The sequence below is a fragment of the Coregonus clupeaformis genome, chromosome 8 (assembly GCF_020615455.1).
Source record: "Coregonus clupeaformis isolate EN_2021a chromosome 8, ASM2061545v1, whole genome shotgun sequence".
Lineage (NCBI taxonomy): Eukaryota > Metazoa > Chordata > Actinopteri > Salmoniformes > Salmonidae > Coregonus > Coregonus clupeaformis.
In genome coordinates, this window is record NC_059199.1 from 13,377,346 (window position 1) to 13,402,192 (window position 24,847).

Genomic DNA, 24,847 nt, shown 5'->3' on the forward strand with positions numbered 1-24,847 from the left:
TTTAGTCAACAACCACATCGAAAAGTGTCCGCTAGGCTAGAAAAGATAGGGCCTGTATTCAAAACAACATGCAATTTCACGCCTCAGTAATGTGTGTAAAACAGTTATGAGCGGGCCTATGGTGCTGGAACAAGACACAGCTGCCAGAACCAGGAAAAGGGACTAAACTGAGCCTATATTCTCAGATTGGAAAATTGTTCTCCTTTCAGTCTGGACCTTGAAGCTGGCCCATAAACTCAGCATGCCAGTGTGCTGCCAATTACAATGAGCCCTGCAGGCAGATCCAGCCTAGGACACTGGGGAAAACAACAAGGCTACATCTCAAATGGCATCCTATTCCCTATATAGTGCACTACCCATAGTGGGCTCTGGTTAAAAGTAGTGCACTATGTAGGGAATAGAGTGCCATTTGGGATGCACACCAAGGCCACAGAGGAATTTAAGCCAAGCCAAGAAGACACAGGAGGCTGTTGGGATAGCCATTGACTAGGGCCCTGATCATACAGTGCATTCGAAAAGTATTCAGACACCTTTACTTTTTCTACATTTTGTTACGCTGCAGCCTTATTTTAAAATAAAAAACTAAAACAAATTCACTCATCAATCTACACACAATATCCCACAATTACGAAGCAAAAACAGGTTTTTAGAAATGTTTGTAAAAAGAAATACAAAAAAAATGAAATATCACATTTACATTAGTATTCAGACCCTTTACACAGTACTTTGTTGAAGCACCTTTGGCAGTGATTACAGCCTCGAGTCTTCTTGGGTATGACGCTACAAGCTTGGCACACCTGTATTTGGGGAGTTTCTCCCATTCTTCTCTGCAGATCCTCTCAAGCTCTGTCAGGTTGGATGGGGAGCGTCGCTGCAGCTATTTCAGGTCTCTCCAGAGATGTTCGTTCGGGTTCAAGTCCAGGCTCTGGCTGGGCCACTCAAGGACATTCAGAGACTTGTCCCGAAGCTACTCCTGCGTTGTCTTGGCTGTGTGCTTTGGGTCGTTGTACTGTTGGAAGGTGAACCTTCGCCCCAGTCTGTGGTCCTGACTGCTCTGGAGCAGGTTTTCATCAAGGATCTCTCTGTACTTTGCGCCATTCATATTTCCCTCAATACTGACTAGTCTCCCAGTCACCGCCGCTGAAAAACATCCCCACAGCATGATGCTGCCACCACCATGCTTCACTGTAGGGATGGTGCCAGGTTTCCTCCAGACGTGACACTTGGCATTCAGGCCTTTAGGTGCCTTTTGGCAAACTCCAAGCGGGATGTCATATGCCTTTTACTGAGGAGTGGCTTCCGGCTGGCCACTCTACCATAAAAGGGCTGATTGGTGGAGTGCTGCAGAGATGGTTGTCCTTCTGTAAGGTTCTCCCATCTCTACAAAGGAACTCTGGAGCTCTGTCAGAGTGACCATCGGGTTCTTGGTCACCTCCCTGACCAAGGCGCTTCTCCCCCGATTGCTCAGTTTGGCCGGGCGGCCAGCTCAAGAAAGAGTCTTGGTGTTTCCACCTTCTTGATTAAAGAATGATGGAGGCAACTGTGTTCTTGGGGACCTTCAATGCTGCAGAAATGTTTTGGTACCCTTCCCCTGATCTGTGCCTCGACACAATCCTGTCTCGGAGCTCTACGGAAAATTATTTCAACCTCATGGCTTGGTTTTTGCTCTGACATGCACTGTCAACTGTGGGACCTTATATAGACGTGTGTCTATAGATGTGTGTGCATTTCCAAATCATGTCCAATCAATTGAATTTACCACAGGTGGGCTCCAATCAAGTTGTAGAAACATCTCAAGGATGATCAATGGAAACAGGATGCACCAGAGCTCAATTTCGACTCTCATAGCAAAGTGTCTGAATACTTATGTAAATAAGGTATTTCTGTTTTTTAGTTTGAATAAATTTGCACAACAAAAATGTAACCTGTTTTTGCTTTTTCATTATGGGGTATTGTGTGTAGATTGATAAGGGGAAAAAATAATTTAAGGAATTTTAGAACAAGGCTGTAATGCAACAACATTTGGAAAAAGTCAAGGGGTCTGAATACTTTCCGAATGCACTGTATACTCTTAAAACGCATCCTTCCTTCCTTGAAGTAATCACTGATCTGATATGCCATAAAACCAATGCAGTAATGCCCGATTAAGGATTACTTCAAGGAAGCCAGGAAGGAAAGATGCATTTTAAGTGTACGAACAGTGCCCATCACCTTGTGGTCCCCTGTAGCTCAGCTGGTAGAGCACAGCGCTTGTAACGCCAAGGTAGTGGGTTCGATCCCCGGGACCACCCATACATAAAAATGTATGCACGCATGACTGTAAGTCGCTTTGGATAAAAGCATCTGCTAAATGGCATATTATTATTATTATTAAATCACTGTCCCTTTGTCAATAGTCAATCCTACTGGATGTCGTATACTGGGTTCTTGTTACTGAGATATCAGAGATATCTCTGCGATGGCAGGGGCATACCATGGAAATATTACTAGCAGACAGAACCTGAAAGCAACAACACAGCTCTCTTACGCTCTCTCAAGTGACAGGCGTGACATTTCTCTCACTGACAGGGCCCCTGTTGTCTGGCAGATAGCCAAGCGAGACCATTTACAGCAAACGATTAGGTCATATACAAATCTAAGTCAAGCGAGACCATTTACAGTAAACTGTTGGGACATACACAAATCTAAGTCAAGCGAGACCATTTACAGTAAACTGTTGGGATATATACAAATCTAACTCTAGCAGGACCATTTACAGCGAATTGTTGGGTCATATACAAATCTAACTCAATCTGGACCATTTAGAGCAAACTGTTGGCTCATATACAAATCTAACTCAAGCAGGACCATTTACAGCAAACTGTTGGGTCATCTACAAATCTAACTCAAGCAGGACCATTTACAGCAAACTGTTGGATCATATATAAATCTAAGTCAAGCAGGAGAATTTATAGCAAACTGTTGGCTCATATACAAATCTAACTCAAGCAGGACCATTTACAGCAAACTGTTGGGTCATCTACAAATCTAACTCAAGCAGGACCATTTACAGCAAACTGTTGGATCATATATAAATCTAAGTCAAGCAGGAGAATTTATAGCAAACTGTTGGGTCATATACAAATCTACACTGAACAAAAATACACATGTAAAGTGTTGGTCCCATGTTTCATGACCTGAAACAAAATACTTATTTCTCTCAAATGTTGTGCACAAATTTGTTTACATCCCTTTTATAGTGAGCATTTCGCATTTCCTAAGATAATCCATCCACCTGACAAGTGTGGCATATCAAGAAGCTGATTACACAGCATGAGCATTACACAGGTGCACCTTGTGCTGGGGACAATAAAAGGCCACTCTAAAATGTGCAGTTTTGTCACACAACACAATGCCACAGATGTCTTAAGTTGAGAGAGTGTGCAATTAACATGCTGACTGCAGGAATGTCCACCAGAGCTGTTGCCAGATAATTTAATGTTAATTTCTCTACGAAAAGCTTCCTCCAACATTGTTTTAGAGAATTTGGCTGTTCGTCCAACTGGCTTCACAACCGCAGACCACGTGTATGGCGTTGTGGGGGCGAGCGGTTTGCTGATGTCAATGTTGTGAAAAGAGTGCCCCATGGTGGCGGTGGGGTTATGGTATGGGCAGGCAAGAGCTATGGACAACGAACACAATTGCATTTTATCGATGGCAATTTGAATGCACAGCGATACCGTGACAAGATCCTGAGGCCCATTGTCATACCATTCATCCGCTGCCATCACCTCATGTTTCAGAATGATAATGCTGGCACCATGGTGCAAGGATCTGTCCACAATTCCTGGAAGCTGAAAATGTCCCAGTTCTTCCATGGCCTGCATACTCACCAGACATGTCACCCACTGAGCATGTTTGGGATGCTCTGGATCAATGTGTACGACAGCGTGTTCCAGTTCCCGCCAATATCCAGCAACTTCACACAGCCATTGAAGAGGATTGGGACAACATTCCACAGGCCACAATCAACAGCCTGATCAACGCTATGCGAAGGAGATGTGTCGCGATGAATGAGGCAAATGGTGATCACACCAGATACTGACTGGTTTTCTGATCCACGCCCCTCCCTTTTTTTCAAGGTATCTGTGACCAACAGATGCATATCTGTATTCCCAGTCATGTGAAATCCATAGATTTCCTTATATGAACTGTAACTCAGTAAAATCTTTCAAATTGTTGCATGTTGCGTTTATATTTTTGTTCAGTATAAGTCAAGCGAGACCATTTACAGCAAACTGTTGGGTCATATACAAATCTAACTCAAGCAGGACCATTTACTGCAAACTGTTGGGTCATATACAAATCTATGTACAGCTATCTCACAGTCCTGACCTACATAAAATATTGAATGCAAATAAGCATAATTGTTCCCACATAAAATAGCTAAGCTAATTCTTTATTCTTTATTTGGATCCCCTTTAGCTGTCGCCTAAAGCTTACTACAAGCTCTACGCAGACGCAAGATTCGGAGTGTCACAATGTCGTTTATCGGCATTCAACGTGTTTTTTTACTACCTGAAAATTGAGACATGCCGTGGGGGCAGTGTTGTCGCTTGGTTCCTTGATCTGATCTATAGGCTATTCATCAAAGTAGCCTATTTTGCATTGATAACCAAATATAATCTCAGCAATTGTTCAAACAGTAAACCAAACAACAAGAATCCTCCCAAAAAGGTATTTTGTTTAAAAGTAATAACTACTGATTACAGGCTATTGTAAAATGGTAGAACCTGCTGCAGCCAACTAGCAATCCATGTGCTTTTTTTCTGGTGACCAAAACATGACGTTCTATTTTTAGCTGATTTGGGAATGAATACACAAGCAGCATATCAAACTGGGATAAAGTTTTAGGTTACACCGGCAAGTATAAGAATATTTGCCAGGGCATAATTAAAAATATTATCAATCAGATTATTTCACATGGCGATATGGGAAGCTAAAAAGGCTAGTTAGCTTGCTATGTTTTTAGCCAGGCTAAGGCTAGCCCAAAGGCCAGCAGATGGCGATATTGATCTGGTATTGATGGTTTCATCTTACCGTCCAAACGCATTGTATGCAGCCGTAAATACACTTGTATCCCCCGTGGACCGGTTTGTAACCTAAAACATTCTCCATTCAGGCTGCAAAGGCATCAATTTTCTACTAATGGTGAGAAGGCGGAAGAAAACGTGGAAAATACGTGTACTCCCTTTAAGCATCAGTTGTCAGAGCACCTTACCGATCACTGTACCTGTACACAGCCCATCTGAAATTAGCCAACCCAACTACCTCATCCCCATATTGTTATTTATTTTGCTCATTTGCACCCCAGTATCTCTATTTGCACATCATCTCTTGCACATCTATCATTCCAGTGTTAATACTAAATTGTAATTATTTTGCACTATGGCCTATTTATTGCCTTACCTCCATAACTTGCTACATTTGCACACACTGTATATATATTTTCTGTTGTATTTTTGACTTTATGTTTTGTTTACCCCATATGTAATTTTTATCGCACTGCTTTGCTTTATCTTGGCCAGGTCGCAGTTGTAAATGAGAATTTGTTCTCAACTGGTTTACCTGGTTAAATAAAGGTTTAAAAAATAATGTTTTAAATGAAACACCGTTTGGCTAATGCTACTTCCTGATGTTGCGCCCTGCGTTCAGCCAAGGGTAAACAACAGACTGCTGCAAATTGATTGGCTGAACGCGATACGCAACATCCGGGAATAGCATTCCTAGGCATTAGAAACTTTAGTATGGTGGTGGAAAATGGTGTTTCATAAAGAAAGTATGCATAGTTTCCCTGTTTCTTTCAGCCTTCTCACCATTACATCTATTTAAGGAGGAAATCGACACCTTTGCTGCCTGATTGGAGAATGTTTTAGGTACAAAGCGGTCCGCAGGGGATACGAGTGTATTGCCGGCTGCATACAATGCGTTTGGACGGTCAAATGGAAACGACTCAATATCGCCCTCTGCCGGCCTTTGGGCTAGGCTAAAGCCAGCTAGCCAGGCTGCCAGCTAGCTACTACTTGCAAGGGAAGGCGACTCTTCCTTGTTTTCATTAAATGAAAAGACCTTCAGAGACTGCTAGTCTTCCTGGGGTCCAAAGAGCAAATATTATGTTTGTACACTCGTGAAATAGGTATTTGAAATAGGTATTTTGGGTACAGCAAATAAGTCTGCCAAATATGATATATGCAGTCTCTTTTCAAATTATATCAATATGTAAACTGGAAAATGTCAAGGCCTGAATCTATAGCACACTCCAAAATAACCTCCCCTTTAGTTCCTCCGGGTCAATCCTATTTTACCAGGAATTACATACAGTGGCTTGCGAAAGTATTCACTACCCTTCGCTATTTTGTTGCCTTACAACCTGGAATTAAAATGGATTTTTTGGGGGGGGTTGTATCATTTGAATTACACAACATGCCTACCACTTTGAAGATGCAAAATATTTTTCATTGTGAAACAAACAAGAAATAAGACACAAAAACAGAAAACTTGAGCGTGCATAACTATTCACCCCCCCACCCCCACCAAAGTCAATACTTTGTAGAGCCACTTTTTGCAGCAATTACAGCTACAAGTCTCTTGGGGTATGTCTATGTAAGCTTGGCACATCTAGCCACTTGGATTTTGGCCCATTCTTCAAGGCAAAACTGTTCCAGCTCCTTCAAGTTGGATAGGTTCCGCTGGTATACAGCAATCTTTAAGTATACCACAGATTCTCAATTGGATTGAGGTCTGTGCTTTGACTAGGCCATTCCAAGACATTTAAAGTTTCCCCTTAAACCATTCGAGTGTTGCTTTAGCAGTATGCTTAGGGTCATTGTCCTGCTGGAAGGTGAACCTCCGTCCCAGTCTCAAATCTCTGGACGACTGAAACAGGTTTCCCTGTATTTAGCGCCATCCATCATTCCTTCAATTCTGACCAGTTTCCCAGTCCCTGCCGATGAAAAATCGGATGGTGTTCTCGGGTGATGAGAGGTGTTGGGTTTGCGCCAGACGTAGCGTTTTCCTTGATGGCCAAAAAGCTCAATTTTAGTCTCATCTGACCAGAGTACCTTCTTCCATATGTTTGAGGAGTTTCCCACATGCCTTTTGGCAAACACCAAACGTGTTTGCTTATTTTTTTCTTTAAGCAATGGCTTTTTTCTGGCCACTCTTCCGTAAAGCCCAGCTCTGTGAAGTGTGCGGCTTAAAGTGGTCCTATGGACAGATAATCCAATCTCCGCTGTGGAGCTTTGCAGCTCCTTCAGGGTTATCTTTGGTCTCTTTGTTGCCTCTCTGATTAATGCCCTCCTTGCCTGGTCCGTGAGTTTTGGTGGGCGGCCCTCTCTTGGCAGGTTTGTTGTGGTGCCATATTCTTTCAATTTTTTTATAATGGATTTAATGGTGCTCCGTGGGATGTTCAAAGTTTCAGATATTTTTTTATAATCCATCCCTGATCTGTACTTCTCCACAACTTCGTCCCTGACCTGTTTGGAGAGCTCCTTGGTCTTCATGGTGCCGCTTGCTTGGTGGTGCCCCTTGTTTAGAGGTGTTTCAGACTCTGGGGCCTTTCAGAACAGGTGTATATATACTGAGATCATGTGACACTTTGACTGCACACAGGTGGTCTTTATTTAACTAATCATGTGACTTCTGAAGGTAATTGGTTGCACCAGATCTTATTTAGGGGCTTCATAGCAAAGGGAGTGAATACATATGCACGCACCACTTTGCTGATATTCATTCTTTAGTTCTTTTTTTCATTTCACTTCACTAATTTGGACTATTTTGTGTATGTCCATTACATGAAATCCAAATAAAAATATATTTAAATTACAGTTTGTAATGCAACAAAATAGGAAAAAGAGGGATGAATAATTTTGCAAGGCACTGTACTACAGACCACACCTCTGATAGTGACAATTAAATCCTTATACTTTTGATTCTAAGTAAGGCCTGGTTTGAGAACAATCCTACCCAATTCACTGCCTTCTGTTGGATTGACTGCATTTATAAGTGGATTCATATCTACAGTCACTAACCCAGGAGAAACGTTTGACAGCTTGGGCTGCTTCAGGCTGGCTTTGCCACTAGCATGCCAGGGCCAAATGAGCATGTGTCCACCTGTAATGACTGGACACTAGAGCACTAAAACCCACATTTGGAGAAGACTCTGGCCCTGTGCTCATGCACGAGTTCATTACATTCAGGACAGCGTGAGCTCCCGCAGCACTTCCAGCGTTTCCTTTGTTTGCTCTGCCTTCGATTGGGCTCTTTTTAAATGGGAGCTCATATGTGTGTTACATAAACACTTGCGACAGAGTAATTAGAGAAAAGCCAGTTTCTCTGGGACATTGACAAATGCAGGTTATAAAGCTACTGTGATCCAGACAGTAGAAAAGGGACTGAGGGGGTTCGAAGGGGACTGAATGAAGATGAACATTTGTCAGAATAACTTGGGTTGGAAGGATTTGGCAAAGGAAGGTTCAGTGCTGCTTCAATGGCACAAGATAACTGTTTTATTTGAAGGGTTATATTACTGTAGAGCCCAGAAGTGTTACACTACATCAAGTCCATTGTATGATACATCAGCAATTTAACAAAGTCAGCAATGGTAACAAAGCAAGATATGGCCAACCATTACGAAAGCCAAGTTAAGACACACACACACACACACCAGCACCCCTACTTTAACATGAAAACAGAATTCTTAATAATGTGCACTGTCTCTGTCAACTAAATGACATTAATAAATTCATACATTCACAGCCTCTTTTTCACACTACGCAGCTTGTGAAGGAGGTGATGGCCCACCTGTAGAAGTAGGAGCAGCCTCTCACTGTGTTGTGTGTGAAGTGTTCTTGGCTTTTCTCGTTCCCAAAGTCTTCCAGGGGGTCTGACCACAGCAGGTCACACATGGGCCCGTATGCAGGGGGCTCTTTGAATCTGTCTAACTGCAGAGACAGAGGTACAGAGTTAGGAGAGACAGGGAAAGACAATGTCAATCAGTCAGGAAAATGTCTCATCTATCAGGAAACTGAGTCGGTTTAGCTTCCTCAATAGGTTGGTGTAGAGATACCTATGGGAAAGGGTTTGTTTTTGTAATTGTAAATTACTTGAAACTGATCTTGATTTGACAGTTAGTTTTGCTACATTGAACTGTGGTTACAGTAAAACTTAGAATGAAATCCCAAGTTCAAGAACATTGCGAAACGGTGGCACTCCAATATCATATTTTCTTTTTTACTAAAAGACATCACCTCATTTCACCCTTTTATTTTCAGTCAGGCAGGCTAACGCATTTAGGCAGTTATGCCTTCATCAGAGCATGTTACAGTAAAACTGTTGGTAGGGTCTCTGTCCTACCACAGTACAACATCTCTGTGTGAAAGAAACCCACAACATGTAATTGGATGGACTGGATGACAATTTGTGCCTATTATGAGTATGAAACATGAATAGATATTTTCAATCTTGACAATAATAATATTTCCACCTTGGAAATGGGATGAAAAGCTACAAATTAAAGTGATCAGCCAAAAGCTCATGACTCAGAGAAAGTATATACAGTGGGGAAAAAAAGTATTTAGTCAGCCACCAATTGTGCAAGTTCTCCCACTTAAAAAGATGAGAGAGGCCTGTAATTTTCATCATAGGTACACGTCAACTATGACAGACAAAATTAGAAAAAAAATCCAGAAAATCACATTGTAGGATTTTTTATGAATTTATTTGCAAATTATGGTGGAAAATAAGTATTTGGTCAATAACAAAAGTTTCTCAATACTTTGTTATATACCCTTTGTTGGCAATGACACAGGTCAAACGTTTTCTGTAAGTCTTCACAAGGTTTTCACACACTGTTGCTGGTATTTTGGCCCATTCCTCCATGCAGATCTCCTCTAGAGCAGTGATGTTTTGGGGCTGTCACTGGGCAACACGGACTTTCAACTCCCTCCAAAGATTTTCTATGGGGTTGAGATCTGGAGACTGGCTAGGCCACTCCAGGACCTTGAAATGCTTCTTACGAAGCTACTCCTTCGTTGCCCGGGCGGTGTGTTTGGGATCATTGTCATGCTGAAAGACCCAGCCACGTTTCATCTTCAATGCCCTTGCTGATGGAAGGAGGTTTTCACTCAAAATCTCACGATACATGGCCCCATTCATTCTTTCCTTTACACGGATCAGTCGTCCTGGTCCCTTTGCAGATAAACAGCCCCAAAGCATGATGTTTCCACCCCCTTGCTTCACAGTAGGTAGGGTGTTCTTTGGATGCAACTCAGCATTCTTTGTCCTCCAAACACGACGAGTTGAGTTTTTACCAAAAAGTTATATTTTGGTTTCATCTGACCATATGACATTCTCCCAATCCTCTTCTGGATCATCCAAATGCACTCTAGCAAACTTCAGACGGGCCTGGACATGTACTGGCTTAAGTAGGGGGACACGTCTGGCACTGCAGGATTTGGGTCCCTGGCGGCGTAGTGTGTTACTGATGGTAGGCTTTGTTACTTTGGTCCCAGCTCTCTGCAGGTCATTCACTAGGTCCCCCCGTGTGGTTCTGGGATTTTTGCTCACCGTTCTTGTGATCATTTTGACCCCACGGGGTGAGATCTTGCGTGGAGCCCCAGATCGAGGGAGATTATCAGTGGTCTTGTATGTCTTCCATTTCCTAATAATTACTCCCACAGTTGATTTCTTCAAACCAAGCTGCTTACCTATTGCAGATTCAGTCTTCCCAGCCTGGTGCAGGTCTACAATTTTGTTTCTGGTGTCCTTTGACAGCTCTTTGGTCTTGGCCATAGTGGAGTTTGGAGTGTGACTGTTTGAGGTTGTGGACAGGTGTCTTTTATACTGATAACAAGTTCAAACAGGTGCCATTAATACAGGTAACGAGTGGAGGACAGAGGAGCCTCTTAAAGAAGAAGTTACAGGTCTGTGAGAGCCAGAAATCTTGCTTGTTTGTAGGTGACCAAATACTTATTTTCCACCATAATTTGCAAATAAATTCATTAAAAATCCTACAATGTGATTTTCTGGATTTTTTCTCTCTCAATTTTTCTGTCATAGTTGACGTGTACCTATGATGAAAATTACAGGCCTCTCTCATCTTTTTAAGTGGGAGAACTTGCACAATTGGTGGCTGACTAAATACTTTTTTTCCCCACTGTACCAGGGTTGGGGTCAATTCCATTTCAATTCCAGTCAATTCAGAAAGTAAACCAAATTCCAATTCCAATTCAATTAATTGGAATTTGAGTTGGAATTTCATTGTGCTTCCTGAATTGACTGGAATTTAAATGGAATTGACCCCAACCCTGGTACAGTAAATACTGTAGCATAATGTACACGTCAATAGTGCAGATTTGATATCGGAGACCATCTGATTGCGGCCACAAAATCCAATTGTCGCTATTGAATTTGAGAGAAAGCAGGATCGAACTATTCAAAATGTTTAATCAGAGACAGCCAGATTGCAACTCTCTGTTAGCTTGGGGCATCTTTGAGAAGGAGGTAGTCCATGTTGTGTTATCGAGGTAATTCATTTCTAAATATTTCAAGGGAAATTGTAAAGACTATTTCCTTGAACAGCAAAAAGGAAAAAGGAAACAAGCTCTGTGTAAACCTAATTGTATCCTAATTTATGTGCCTTTCACATTATAATAAAATCCACTTGAATGAATGGATTATGGATTATCCTTCTTATACCGAACACCCATTACACTTGAATGAAACCTGGACATGACTGATATATTCATACACTAAATAAACGATACAATATCAATATCCCAAGTATCCATGATTTTAATATTTTGCTACTGGGAAAAAGAGGGGATCATTCTGAATTTAGTAGTCTGTGTAAAATGTACCAAATTCGGCACAAATTAAAAGCATATTGCATTGGGCTTTGTCATGCAAGGACTGTAGTTTGGGAAATCACGTACTTTCCTGATGTCGTCGAGGTTTGAGATTTCTGGGGAAAGTCCTCCGTGTACACACAGGAACTGCTGGTTCATAAGGGCGGCCAAGGGAAGGCAGTCGAAGGCGTCCATACACTCATCGTACACCCGCTCAGAATACTTAATTCTACCTGTCAGGGTGGAAATAGGGCGGGGACTGAAGAGTGTTGCCAGGCCAAACACCCCTAGCTCTTACACACTAGGGCAGTGTGCTGGGCCTGGGTCGGAAAGTTTTCAAAAAGTGTCCGAAAACATCCAAAAGACATAAAAAACCTTCACTCTGCCCTTGGTATTTTGGTTATACTCTAAGCCCGAATCCAACAGCAATAGCCCTGACATATGTAAATACATATCAAGGAGAGAGCAAGAATCTGATTTCATACTATGCCAAGAAGCACTTTTCTGCGTGAACGTTTGAAAGTCAAGCATCGCATTGAATGTAAAATGCTTTAGAAAAAAAAACTCAAACCATACTTACATTCCTGCTTAAATGTGAAATACTCTGTTAGATGTCTACATTCGTGGTTCCCACGGAGCAAAAATAGTGTTTTGGGGTATAGGATCTTTAAGGCCCACAAGTACAGCACACACTGGAAGAGTGAGAGAATAACAAAGAGATAGGAAATGAATTAGCATATTTTCAGAGAAGAAATACAATACACTATAACCAATAGGAGTCTCAGAAAAAAAAGCATCAACCACTTCCTTCTTTAACTTAAAGGATTATGCCAAACGCATCATACTGTGACACTTTCTGTATTTTGAAAGTTCTATATCTTGAAAACTTGATTGTTGACATCAAAACATTTTGGGACTATATCAACAATGGACTAATGAAACAAATACCAAATATAGTTTTTGTGTGGAATTTTCCTTTAATGTTCTTAGAACAGGTTAAACACTTACTTCAATACTGAAATATCCTCTGTCGACGTAGTCGCCCAAGAAAAGGTAGCGCGTGCTAGCTGGTGACCCTCCTACTTCAAACAGCTTCATCAGGTCAAAGAACTGGCCATGGATGTCTCCGCAAACTACAGGAAACACACAGAGGAGGAAATCGTCAGAAACAAACAAAGACGTCGTACAACTCTTGACTTTCATATTCTAAACATTTGCTTTGTCTTCTTTAAAAGTGCAGTTTTCCTGTGCTGTAAAAATATTATTATGAATGTAAATATGAATTTTAATATCCATTTATTATTACACTTTTGTTTGTGGTACCATAATTCATGTACATGGACCCAGAACAAAAAGAGGGCATTGTGACAATTGTTCCTCCTAATACATAAACATCATCATCACATTGATCATTATCATAAACCACCCTCTGAAGCCAAGTGGCACAATAGCTTTTATTTACGGGGGCAATTATGTGTTAATATATACCCTGTTCCAATACACACTGCAACTGCTACTCTCACCTAACAAGCAGAAAGGTTTCAACTCAAAGCATGTTTCATACAATTAGCCTAGAGAGGATTTGCAAACGCGAAGTGTCTTCTGTTTCTGTATTGTATGTCGCCAGCCAATTGAACCTGGGCCAACTGGTACAAAAATGTGTTGTCTCGCCTGCATCCCTTCATAATACATGCATCATGCATAAAACATGTGAACCGAGACACTATGTGTTGCATTACAGTGGGCTTGCAAAAATTATTCACCCCCCTTCGCATTTTTCCTATTTTGTTGCCTTACAACCTGGAAGTAAAATTGATTTTTGGGGGGTTTGTATCATTTGATTTACACAACTTGCCTACCACTTTGAAGATGCAAAATATTTTTGATTGTGAAACAGAAAACTTGAGCGTGCATAACTATTCACCCCCCCCCAAAGGCAATACTTTGTAGAGCCACTTTTTGCAGCAATTACAGCTACAAGTCTCTTGGGGTATGTCTCTATAAGCTTGGCACATCTAGCCACTGGGATTTTTGCCCATTCTTCAAGGCAAAACTGCTCCAGCTCCTTCAAGTTGGATGGGTTCCACTGGTGTACAGCAATCTTTAAGTCATACCACAGATTCTCAATTGGATTGAGGTCTGGGCTTTGACTAGGGCATTCCAAGACATTTAAATGTTTCCCCTTAAACCACTCGAGTGTTGCTTTAGCAGTATGCTTAGGGTCATTGTCCTGCTGGAAGGTGAACCTCCGTCCCAGAATCAAATCTCTGGAAGACTGAAACAGGTTTCCCTCAAGAATTTCCCTGTATTTAGCGCCATCCATCATTCCTTCAATTCTGACCAGTTTCCCAGTCCCTGCCGATGAAAAACATCCCCACAGCATGATGCTTCACTGTGGGGATGGTGTTCTCGGGGTGATAAGAGGTGTTGGGTTTGCGCCAGACATAGCGTTTTCCTTGATGGCCAAAAAGCTAAATTTTAGTCTCATCTGACCAGAGTACCTTCTTCCATATGTTTGGGGAGTGTCCCACATGCCTTTTGGCAAACACCAAACGTGTTTGCTTATTTTATCTTTAAGCAATAACTTTTTTCTGGCCACTCTTCCGTAAAGCCCAGCTCTGTGGAGTGTGCGGCTTAAAGTGATCCTATGGACATATACTCCAATCTCCGCTGTGGAGCTTTGCAGCTCTTTCAGGGTTATCTTTGGTCTCTTTGTTGCCTCTCTGATTAATGCCCTCCTTGCCTGGTCCGTGAGTTTTGGTGGGCGTATATATACAGGTGTATATATACTGAGATAATGTGACAGATCATGTGACACTTAAATAAAGTCCACCTGTGTGCAATCTAACTAATTATGTGACTTCTGAAGGTAATTGGTTGCACCAGATCTTATTTAGGGGCTTCATAGCAAAGGGGGTGAATACATATGCACGCACCACTTTTCCGTTATTTATTTCTTAGAATTTTTTGAAACAATTTTTTTTTTTTTTTCTCACTCCACCAATTTGGACAATTTTGTGTATGTCCATTACATGAAATCCAAATAAAAATCCATTTAAATTACAGGTTGTAATGCAACAAAATAGGAAAAACGCCAAGGGGGATGAATACTTTTGCAAGGCAGTTCTGCTTTGCATAAACAATGTAAGCAGGCCCAGGGCAGAATCCCACTCGAAAGACCCTCTGACCAATAACTAGCCTGCACCACAAATCAACATGACCAAACCCACTATTATATTTTACTTTTTACATAATCTCTTAGCATTAGAAATATGACTTTGCCAGACCTAATTTTCTAGATGAATGCAACACCTTCCCAGAATGTTGGATCCTACTCACACCAAGAAGGACCACTGTAATGTAAAGGGAGATACAGCAAGGCTGGCTATCAACAAACAAACAAACAAACATGGGACAAATAAGGTCCATATTCTTTCTGTTACAGTGGAATTTAGAGTGGCCTAATGTTTTGTCACAGTAAAATGCTTTATTCTCAGTGTATGATTAGTATAAGACTCAGTCTTCAATAACCCAATAACCTTTTGAATTGGCAATTTTAGTCTTACAAGCATCTATGGAAACACTGATGTACATTGATATCCCATTGATGTACATTGATATCCCATTGTTAGCGAGGTGGTATCATGAGATAACATGAAAAATGTATCAATAAAGCTGTCATTCAGCCATAGATCCTATCAAAATTTTTTCTCAGACTGAGTGGCATCTTTAATAGAATGTCTCAGTATGACGTGTCACTTCCCTGTGCTTTTTATTCATAGAAATCTGAAAGGAACGTCATTTGTACAGCCTATTATTCTATTGCTAAGGAACAAAATTCTGCTATTATTATTATGTTATTATGGAGGAACAAAATGTATCCCAATACCTGTATAGATCTCAACTCTAGAGTGTTGTTCTTGTCTGCAATTGTATGGCAATGTGCAGTATCAAAAATGTACTGTATACTCGACTCCCTCCCCGCCGTCATAACAGAGGGACTTGGGCACATTTATTTCCTTTGATGTTAATCACATCCCCACCCCACCTATCCATCAATCACTACAGTCAACCACCCAACATGACCCACATTGTTACTGGGCTGACTCAATTTCTCCATGAAATCAGGGATTGCCATTTGCCACTCTGACCCCGTTCACCACTGCTCCCCGGAGAGCCAAGGAGCCACATCCCACAGGGCCTTCAGACATTTGTCACCTGCTAGCCACACACTGACAGCGAGCATGCTGGGACTGCGATTACAGAACACAGACCAGCCAGGAACGACCTAGTCCTAGTCATTTCTTTGCATTGCAGTGCCCTGTGTTGAATGTCATATCCAGCTGTAAGTCAGAACCTTCATGACCAACCAATCATAGTTTATATTATCATACAAAGAATTCCCTGATTGATTTGATCAAAACATGTTTGTTTGTTATTCTGAGTGTGTGTGCTATTCACAAATATTGGTTGATAATTCCCTCTCCATTTTTCTAACCTTACATTTCAGTGAGAAAATGTTCAACAACATTAGCATTCATGTTAACAATTGATACACTGATACACAGTAGCAAAAGCCAACATCAGCCAACTACTCTGTACTGGAACACAGTTGCTAAAGCACTGATAGGCCTACTAATTTGGTCCTTGGTAATGAATATCAAAACCATCCTTCACAAACGCTATCCACTTATTTGTTTACATGTGTCTTTAAGCCTGTGTCTAATGACAGAGAGTAAACTCGTAGAAATGTCTTGAAGACAGTTCCAATTATCATATGTTGGATGACTGCATTGGAAAGTAATTAGCTCGAGTTACAAGCCCCTCGAGACACGAGGAAGAGAAGAGAGAATCTGTTCTACGCATATGCATCGTAAACTCTCATTTTGTCATTTTGTCTTGGAAGATTACCACTCTTTTCAAATTGTTTAATTTCTGGATTTAGACTTAGTTAATTTCTGGATTTAGACTTAGGTTTAGACTCAAAGGGTTCTAATTTCTAAAGTGCTCCCTTCCCCTCCCAAAATCAACTGTAGGTTAGGTCACACTTTATTTGGATGGTCCGGATAGTCCATCTGTAGATCTACAGATGGTCATACTATCAACAAACTATCTGTTGATAAGCAACTGCTTGCTAAAGTTACGGTTAGGGTTAGAATAAGGGTAAGGGTAAGGGTTAAAACCAAGGGTAAGGGTTAAGCTTAGGGTTAGTATAAAAGTTAAGGTTACGGTTAGGGTTAGAATAAGGGTTAGGATGAAGTTTAGGGTTAGGATAAGGGTTAAGGTTAGGGTTAGAGCTAGGGTTAGGGTTAGTTGATAGTTAGTTGAAATGTTATTGGTAGTCTATAGAGCATCTACAGATGGACTATCCAAATTAAGTGTTACCGTATGTTGTTACAAATGATATTCCATTCAAATAGTCTATTCATGCGGTCTGAGAAGCAGCTCACTGTGCTAAGTGGATGTTCAATCTCGCTTACTACAACAATGTGAATTATAGAAAGTAAAAATCCCTCTCATTCATAGCTTATTGGTTTCTGGGGGTTTCTCAGCCAGCACTGTACAGACCATGATCACCATTATATTGCATGTTGTAACCTACAGCACTATTGTAAGCAATAGTATAACTGTAAATCAATGCAAGCAAAGTCTATATGATGGACTTGCGATAGCACATACTAAAGCCTCAGAACCATGTCTGGTGAATTACTGGTTAGTTTCTGGTCAATGAAGAATGGATGTACACCTGAACAAAACCAGCCAAGTCACCCGTGATACAAGTCAGTATTCGACGTCCATCCATGTCTGAGGACTTCGGGGGATGACGTGGAAACTGGCCATGAGGGACAAGAGTGAGTGCTGTTACCTTCAAGTAGGTTTCGGTTTTGCTAGGGTGTTGTGGACGTGGATGGTGGATGGGCGTAAGCGTTGCCAAAGGTTGCATGTTCGAATCCAGCGATATGTTTTTATTTTCTATTTTTGCTAACCCTATCCCAAACCCTTACCTTAACCATCCGGAGTAATACCTAATATTTAGCAGTTAATGCCTAAACTTAACCTTAAACTCACTCACTCACTCACTGCAGTGGTCGGGAGAGGTTGTGTTTTCTCTAGCAGGAGGTAAGCTTGGCTTCTTATATGGTGTTGAGTAAAGCTTAAACCATGTATTTAGATTGTAGGTAGGTAGTTGTAGTTAGGTATTGTAGGTAGTTTATTTAAGTAGTTATTGTAGGTTATTGTAGGTAATTATTGTAGGTAAGTATTGTATACGGCGGAGCCCGGCGAAGCACGGTAGAGGCTAGCTAACCCACTACCTGGACCAATAAAGCTAGCTAGCTAGCGGGTAGCTACTGGTAACTTTTAGCAACGGTGGATAGTTGTTTCCAATGTTATTTCACGCTTAAGAGTACCTGTAATTAAGCCAGCTAGCTACCTACCATTCAGCTGTTTTTCTAACCTCATTATCTGAGGCATTAACGTTAGGTAGTTAGTAGCTACTGTACTTAATTACAGCTACTGATTGCAGAAGACAAATGTCTTCTTGTCTGCCACCCAGACAGCTGGCGTCGGGTAAGTTTGGCTTTATACATAGCTTGGGCTTTGTCGAGTAAGGCTTAAATTATGTATTTAGATTGTAGTTAGGTATTGTAGGTAGGCATCGTGGGCTGTTGTGGGTAGTTATTGTAGGTTAGCATTGTATTCGGCGATGCCGGGTGTAGCACGAAGCTAGCTAGCTAGCTAACTCACCTCCTGGACTAGCTGGCGAGTAGCTATTAGCAACGGTAGCAACTAGATACAATATCCTTTTAGCCAGCTACATTTGTTCGCAGCGCCGCCGTTTTTCAAACAAAGTCAACACAGCAGCCATTGCTAGCTAGCCAACACGACCAGCTAGCTGTACTGTAGCAGCTAAATACAATATATTTGTGCTAGCTAGCCAACGTTTAATTATTGCTGCGTTATGAAAGGAACGAGACACGGACACGAATTATCTGTTTAGTGTGTTAACACACTATTGGTAGTTTGTTGTAACCAAGTATTGGTGCTAAACTGTGTGTTATTGGATGCTAGCATGCTAGTTAGCTATGGCGTCATAGTTAGCTAGCTGAATAAAGTAAGTTGAGTCTATTCCTTAAAACATTGAACCGCTGTAGTTCACAACAATTCTAATTTCTAAAGTGGAAGTTGGGAGAGTTTTTATTCGGGTGGTTCAGTGAAAAAATTATAGTTTCTGAGGTGGAAGTTGGGTGAGTTATATTTGGGAGTTTTGGTGAGGGAGGCCCTACTCTCTCCTTTCCCAGATGTTTAGTTCATTTCATTCCGATCTCCTCTGCATTATTGTAGCCATTTGCTACAGCCTGTCAACTATGCCTCTGCCTATCCCTGTTCTCTCCTCTCCGCACAGGCTACACAAACGCCTGACACCGCGTGGCTGCTGCCTCTCTAACCTGGTGGTCCCTGCACGCACCCCACACCTGGAGTTCCAGGTCTCAGGCAGCCTCTGGAAGGACAAGAGCAGACACCTCTTTAAGGAATACCTGCGATAGGATAAAGTAATCCTTCTACCCCCCCGCCCCCAAAAAAAAAAAAAAAAAAAAAAAGAAAAACATATTGTAAAGTGGTTATCCCACTGGCTATAGGGTGAATGCACCAATTTGTAAGTCGCTCTGGATAAGAGCGTCTGCTAAATGACGTAAATGTAAATGTAAATGTTAAACACTTAGAAATTTGACATTTGGAAGAACATAGAAATGTGATGTTTGAGAAACATGGATGAACGTCTAATTCTGACATGAGACTGTGAGAGCTAGTTGCAGCAATATATTGTTCTATCAAAAAAGATGGGATAAAGTCTATTAAAATGTTTTATTCAACATCACACTGTTATAAGACATAACATGAGAATAACAAACAGGGAGGAACATGATGAAGCAACAAAAGGTTACACTAAACGCTCCAGCCCTGGGGATGTGCTCTCTCTCGCTCTGTGTGTGGGTGGATCTGGAGATCTGGACAAAACCCACCTTTGTGTTTCTCTGTGATAACGCCATGGTGACAGAAGTGGCCATGGCGTCACACTGGAATAGAGTGCCCAAGGGGTCAAGAAGACGACCTGATGTATGGCCAGCCAAGCCATGCCATGGTGAGTTATAGTCAGCTGTGCACACTGGACACACTGGATAGTAGGCAGTAAGGCCGTATTCATATCAGACACAGTGGCTTTCCTCTGGGCTTTGTTATAGCACAGCACACACATGCAGACAAGCACAGAGAGACGCATGCACGCCCACACAAGATGAGCAGGTGGGAGTACATTATCTCAAGTGAGATAGAATTTGTTCTCGCCATCCATCGCCCCGCGCTACTGTGCGAGACTGATCAAAACCATATCATCAGTCAGGCGGTAGCAGCTAGTATGTGTGTGGGTGGCTGATTTACACAAGCCAGCTCTGCTCGATAACCTACACAGGCCCCTCCAGAGGCAAGCTCATTGAGTTGTTGAGCTCTGCCGAGTTCAAGCCCAGAGTGAAATAGTTGTGTATATAGGAGTGCAGCTTACAAATTTGTTCAGTATTCATGTGTTGTATGTGACAGACCGGGATGTGAAAGTCTGGTAGATAAAGGCTTTTTTCGCTTGTTGGTTGTAAGTCATTAGTGCAGTGTGTTTCTGGAATAGCAGAACGTAGCTACAGGTTGTGCTGAATGGTACAGCGGAGAGCTGTGTAGGGAGCAGTTTGGTACAGCGGAGAGCTGTGTAGGGAGCAGTTTGGTACAGCGGAGAGCTGTGTAGGGAGCAGTTTGGTACAGCGGAGAGCTGTGTAGGGAGCAGTTTGGTACAGCGGAGAGCTGTGTAGGGAGCAGTTTGGTACAGCGGAGAGCTGTGTAGGGAGCAGTTTGGTACAGCGGAGAGCTGTGTAGGGAGCAGTTTGGTACAGCGGAGAGCTGTGTAGGGAGCAGTTTGGTACAGCGGAGTGCTGTGTAGGGAGCAGTTTGGTACAGCGGAGAGCTGTGTAGGGAGCAGTTTGGACCTGATGGACTAACACTGTGGCCCGGTCCCTCCATGAAACCCCAGCTGCCATCTGGCACAACCAGGAAGTGTCTATGTGTGTGAGAGTGTGTGTGTCGCCCAAGACACATCACATAGACGGAAGAGATGGGAGAATGAGGTGTAGAATGAATGAGTGAGTGAGAGAAACAATGGCTTCTTTCCAACAGAAAATGTGACCTTGTGAGGCACTCAGTATGTGTGTGTGTGTGTGTGTGTGTGATTGCCGTTGAACAGGACTGTTGAGTAGGAGAGGGGTGGGTGTGGAAGTGTCTCATGTTAACCCCTACCCCCTGCCTCTACATGCTGATTCACAACCCAACACACCACCAAGCCTTTTCTCTCACTCACCATTCTACTTCACAACCAATCACATACAACTGATTTCTCTGGAAGATAACAATGATGAATTGAACGTCCAGGTTTTTTTCTCTACTAACGAATGAGAGGTATTGCTTACATACTATCTGCAGAGAATGAGATAGGGACCACACATACAGGCATTATGGAGCTATCAAGCATATTCTATGAGCACAATCAAAAATACAGTTTGCAATACAGTTTGGCATCTATCCATGAATTAAAATACAGGTACTGTAAAAAAATGAAAATAGTGCCGATTTCTTTTTTTAACACCCACATGCTTTTGTAACTTTCATCAATGTAATTGTCTGCATCAATTCCAATACCCCATGTTTTTTTCTCTCGCAAATATATATATATATATACACACACACAGTGGGGGAAAAAAGTATTTAGTCAGCCACCAATTGTGCAAGTTCTCCCACTTAAAAAGATGAGAGAGGCCTGTAATTTTCATCATAGGTACACGTCAACTATGACAGACAAAATGAGAAAGAATAATCCAGAAAATCACATTGTAGGATTTTTAATGAATTTATTTGCAAATTATGTTGGAAAATAAGTATTTGGTTAATAACAAAAGTTATTATTAATATTATTAGGAAATGGAAGACATACAAGACCACTGATAATCTCCCTCGATCTGGGGCTCCACGCAAGATCTCACCCCGTGGGGTCAAAATGATCACAAGAACGGTGAGCAAAAATCCCAGAACCACACGGGGGGACCTAGTGAATGACCTGCAGAGAGCTGGGACCAAAGTAACAAAGCCTACCATCAGTAACACACTACGCCGCCAGGGACTCAAATCCTGCAGTGCCAGACGTGTCTCCCTGCTTAAGCCAGTACATGTCCAGGCCCGTCTGAAGTTTGCTAGAGTGCATTTGGATGATCCAGAAGAGGATTGGGAGAATGTCATATGGTCAGATGAAACCAAAATATAACTTTTTGGTAAAAACTCAACTCGTCGTGTTTGGAGGACAAAGAATGCTGAGTTGCATCCAAAGAACACCATACCTACTGTGAAGCATGGGGGTGGAAACATCATGCTTTGGGGCTGTTTTTCTGCAAAGGGCCAGGACAACTGATCCGTGTAAAGGAAAGAATGAATGGGGCCATGTATCGTGAGATTTTGAGTGAAAACCTCCTTCCATCAGCAAGGGCATTGAAGATGAAACGTGGCTGGGTCTTTCAGCATGACAATGATCCCAAACACACCGCCCAGGCAACGAAGGAGTGGCTTCGTAAGAAGCATTTCAAGGTCCTGGAGTGGCCTAGCCAGTCTCCAGATCTCAACCCCATAGAAAATCTTTGGAGGGAGTTGAAAGTCCGTGTTGCCCAGCGACAGCCCCAAAACATCACTGCTCTAGAGGAGATCTGCATGGAGGAATGGGCCAAAATACCAGCAACAGTGTGTGAAAGCCTTGTGAAGACTTACAGAAAACGTTTGACCTATGTCATTGGCAACAAAGGGTATATAACAAAGTATTGAGAAACTTTTGTTATTGACCAAATACTTATTTTCCAACATAATTTGCAAATAAATTCATTAAAAATCCTACTATGTGATTTTCTGGATTTTTTTTCCCTCAATTTGTCTGTCATAGTTGACGTGTACCTATGATGAAAATTACAGGCCTCTCTCATCTTTTTTTAAGTGGGAGAACTTGCACAATTGGTGGCTGACTAAATACTTTTTTCCCCACTGTATATATACAGTGGGGAGAACAAGTATTTGATACACTGCCGATTTTGCAGGTTTTCCTACTTACAAAGCATGTAGAGGTCTGTAATTTTATCATAGGTACACTTCAACTGTGAGAGACGGAATCTAAAACAAAAATCCTGAAAATCACATTGTATGATTTTTAAGTAATTAATTTGCATTTTATTGCATGACATAAGTATTTGATACATCAGAAAAGCAGAACTTAATATTTGGTACAGAAACCTTTGTTTGCAATTACAGAGATCATACGTTTCCTGTAGGTCTTGACCAGGTTTGCACACACTGCAGCAGGGATTTTGGCCCACTCCTCCATACAGACCTTCTCCAGATCCTTCAGGTTTCGGGGCTGTCGCTGGGCAATACGGACTTTCAGCTCCCTCCAAAGATTTTCTATTGGGTTCAGGTCTGGAGACTGGCTAGGCCACTCCAGGACCTTGAGATGCTTCTTACGGAGCCACTCCTTAGTTGCCCTGGCTGTGTGTTTCGGCCACGACCCATCTTCAATGCTCTTACTGAGGGAAGGAGGTTGTTGGCCAAGATCTCGTGATACATGGCCCCATCCATCCTCCCCTCAATATGGTGCAGTCGTCCTGTCCCCTTTGCAGAAAAGCATCCCCAAAGAATGATGTGTCCACCTCCATGCTTCACAGTTGGGATGGTGTTCTTGGGGTTGTACTCATCCTTCTTCTTCCTCCAAACACGGCGAGTGGAGTTTAGACCAAAAAGCTTTAGTTTTGTCTCATCAGACCACATGACCTTCTCCCATTCCTCCTCTGGATCATCCAGATGGTCATTGGCAAACTTCAGACGAGCCTGGACATGCGCTGGCTTGAGCAGGGGGACCTTACGTGCGCTGCAGGATTTTAATCCATGACGGCGTAGTGTGTTACTAATGGTTTTCTTTGAGACTGTGGTCCCAGCTCTCTTCAGATCATTGACCAGGTCCTGCCGTGTAGTTCTGGGCTGATCCCTCACCTTTCTCATGATCATACCCCACGAGGTGAGATCTTGCATGGAGCCCCAGACCGAGGGTGATTGACCGTCATCTTGAACTTCTTCCATTTTCTAATAATTGTGCCAACAGTTGTTGCCTTCTCACCAAGCTGCTTGCCTATTGTCCTGTAGCCCATCCCAGCCTTGTGCAGGTCTACAATGTTATCCCTGATGTCCTTACACAGCTCTCTGGTCTTGGCCATTGTGGAGAGGTTGGAGTCTGTTTGATTGAGTGTGTGGACAGGTGTCTTTTATACAGGTAACGAGTTCAAACAGGTGCAGTTAATACAGGTAATGAGTGGAGAACAGGAGGGCTTCTTAAAGAAAAACTAACAGGTTTGTGAGAGCCGGAATTCTTACTGGTTGGTAGCTGATCAAATACTTATGTCATGCAATAAAATGCAAATTAATTACTTAAAAATCATACAATGTGATTTTCTGGATTTTTGTTTTAGATTCCGTCTCTCACAGTTGAAGTGTACATATGATAAAAATTACAGAACTCTACATGCTTTGTAAGTAGGAAAACCTGCAAAATCGGCAGTGTATAAAATACTTCTTCTCCCCACTGTGTGTATATATATATACAGTGGGGAGAACAAGTATTTGATACACTGCCGATTTTGCAGGTTTTCCTACTTACAAAGCATGTAGAGTTCTGTAATTTTTATCATATGTACACTTCAACTGTCCACACACTCAATAAAACAGACTCCAACCTCTCCACAATGGCCAAGACCAGAGAGCTGTGTAAGGACATCAGGGATAAAATTGTCGACCTGCACAAGGCTGGGATGGGCTACAGGACAATAGGCAAGCAGCTTGGTGAG

General features: G+C 42.0%; 1 protein-coding gene across 6 annotated transcripts in view; it reads right to left on the reverse strand.

The window, feature by feature from the left end:
* The window catches only part of LOC121571171 (serine/threonine-protein phosphatase 2B catalytic subunit alpha isoform), a 147,844-nt gene that overhangs the window by 37,501 nt on the left and 85,496 nt on the right, over positions 1 to 24,847 (reverse strand). For all 6 annotated transcript variants that reach the window (XM_041882512.2, XM_041882511.2, XM_041882510.2 and 3 more), the window contains exons 3-6: positions 12,894 to 13,018; positions 12,466 to 12,577; positions 11,973 to 12,118; positions 8,842 to 8,981 (exon numbers count right to left, since the gene is read on the reverse strand). In XM_041882512.2, the coding sequence (XP_041738446.1) occupies positions 8,842 to 8,981; positions 11,973 to 12,118; positions 12,466 to 12,577; positions 12,894 to 13,018 (523 nt within the window). The remainder of the gene's footprint in view (positions 1 to 8,841; positions 8,982 to 11,972; positions 12,119 to 12,465; positions 12,578 to 12,893; positions 13,019 to 24,847) is intronic.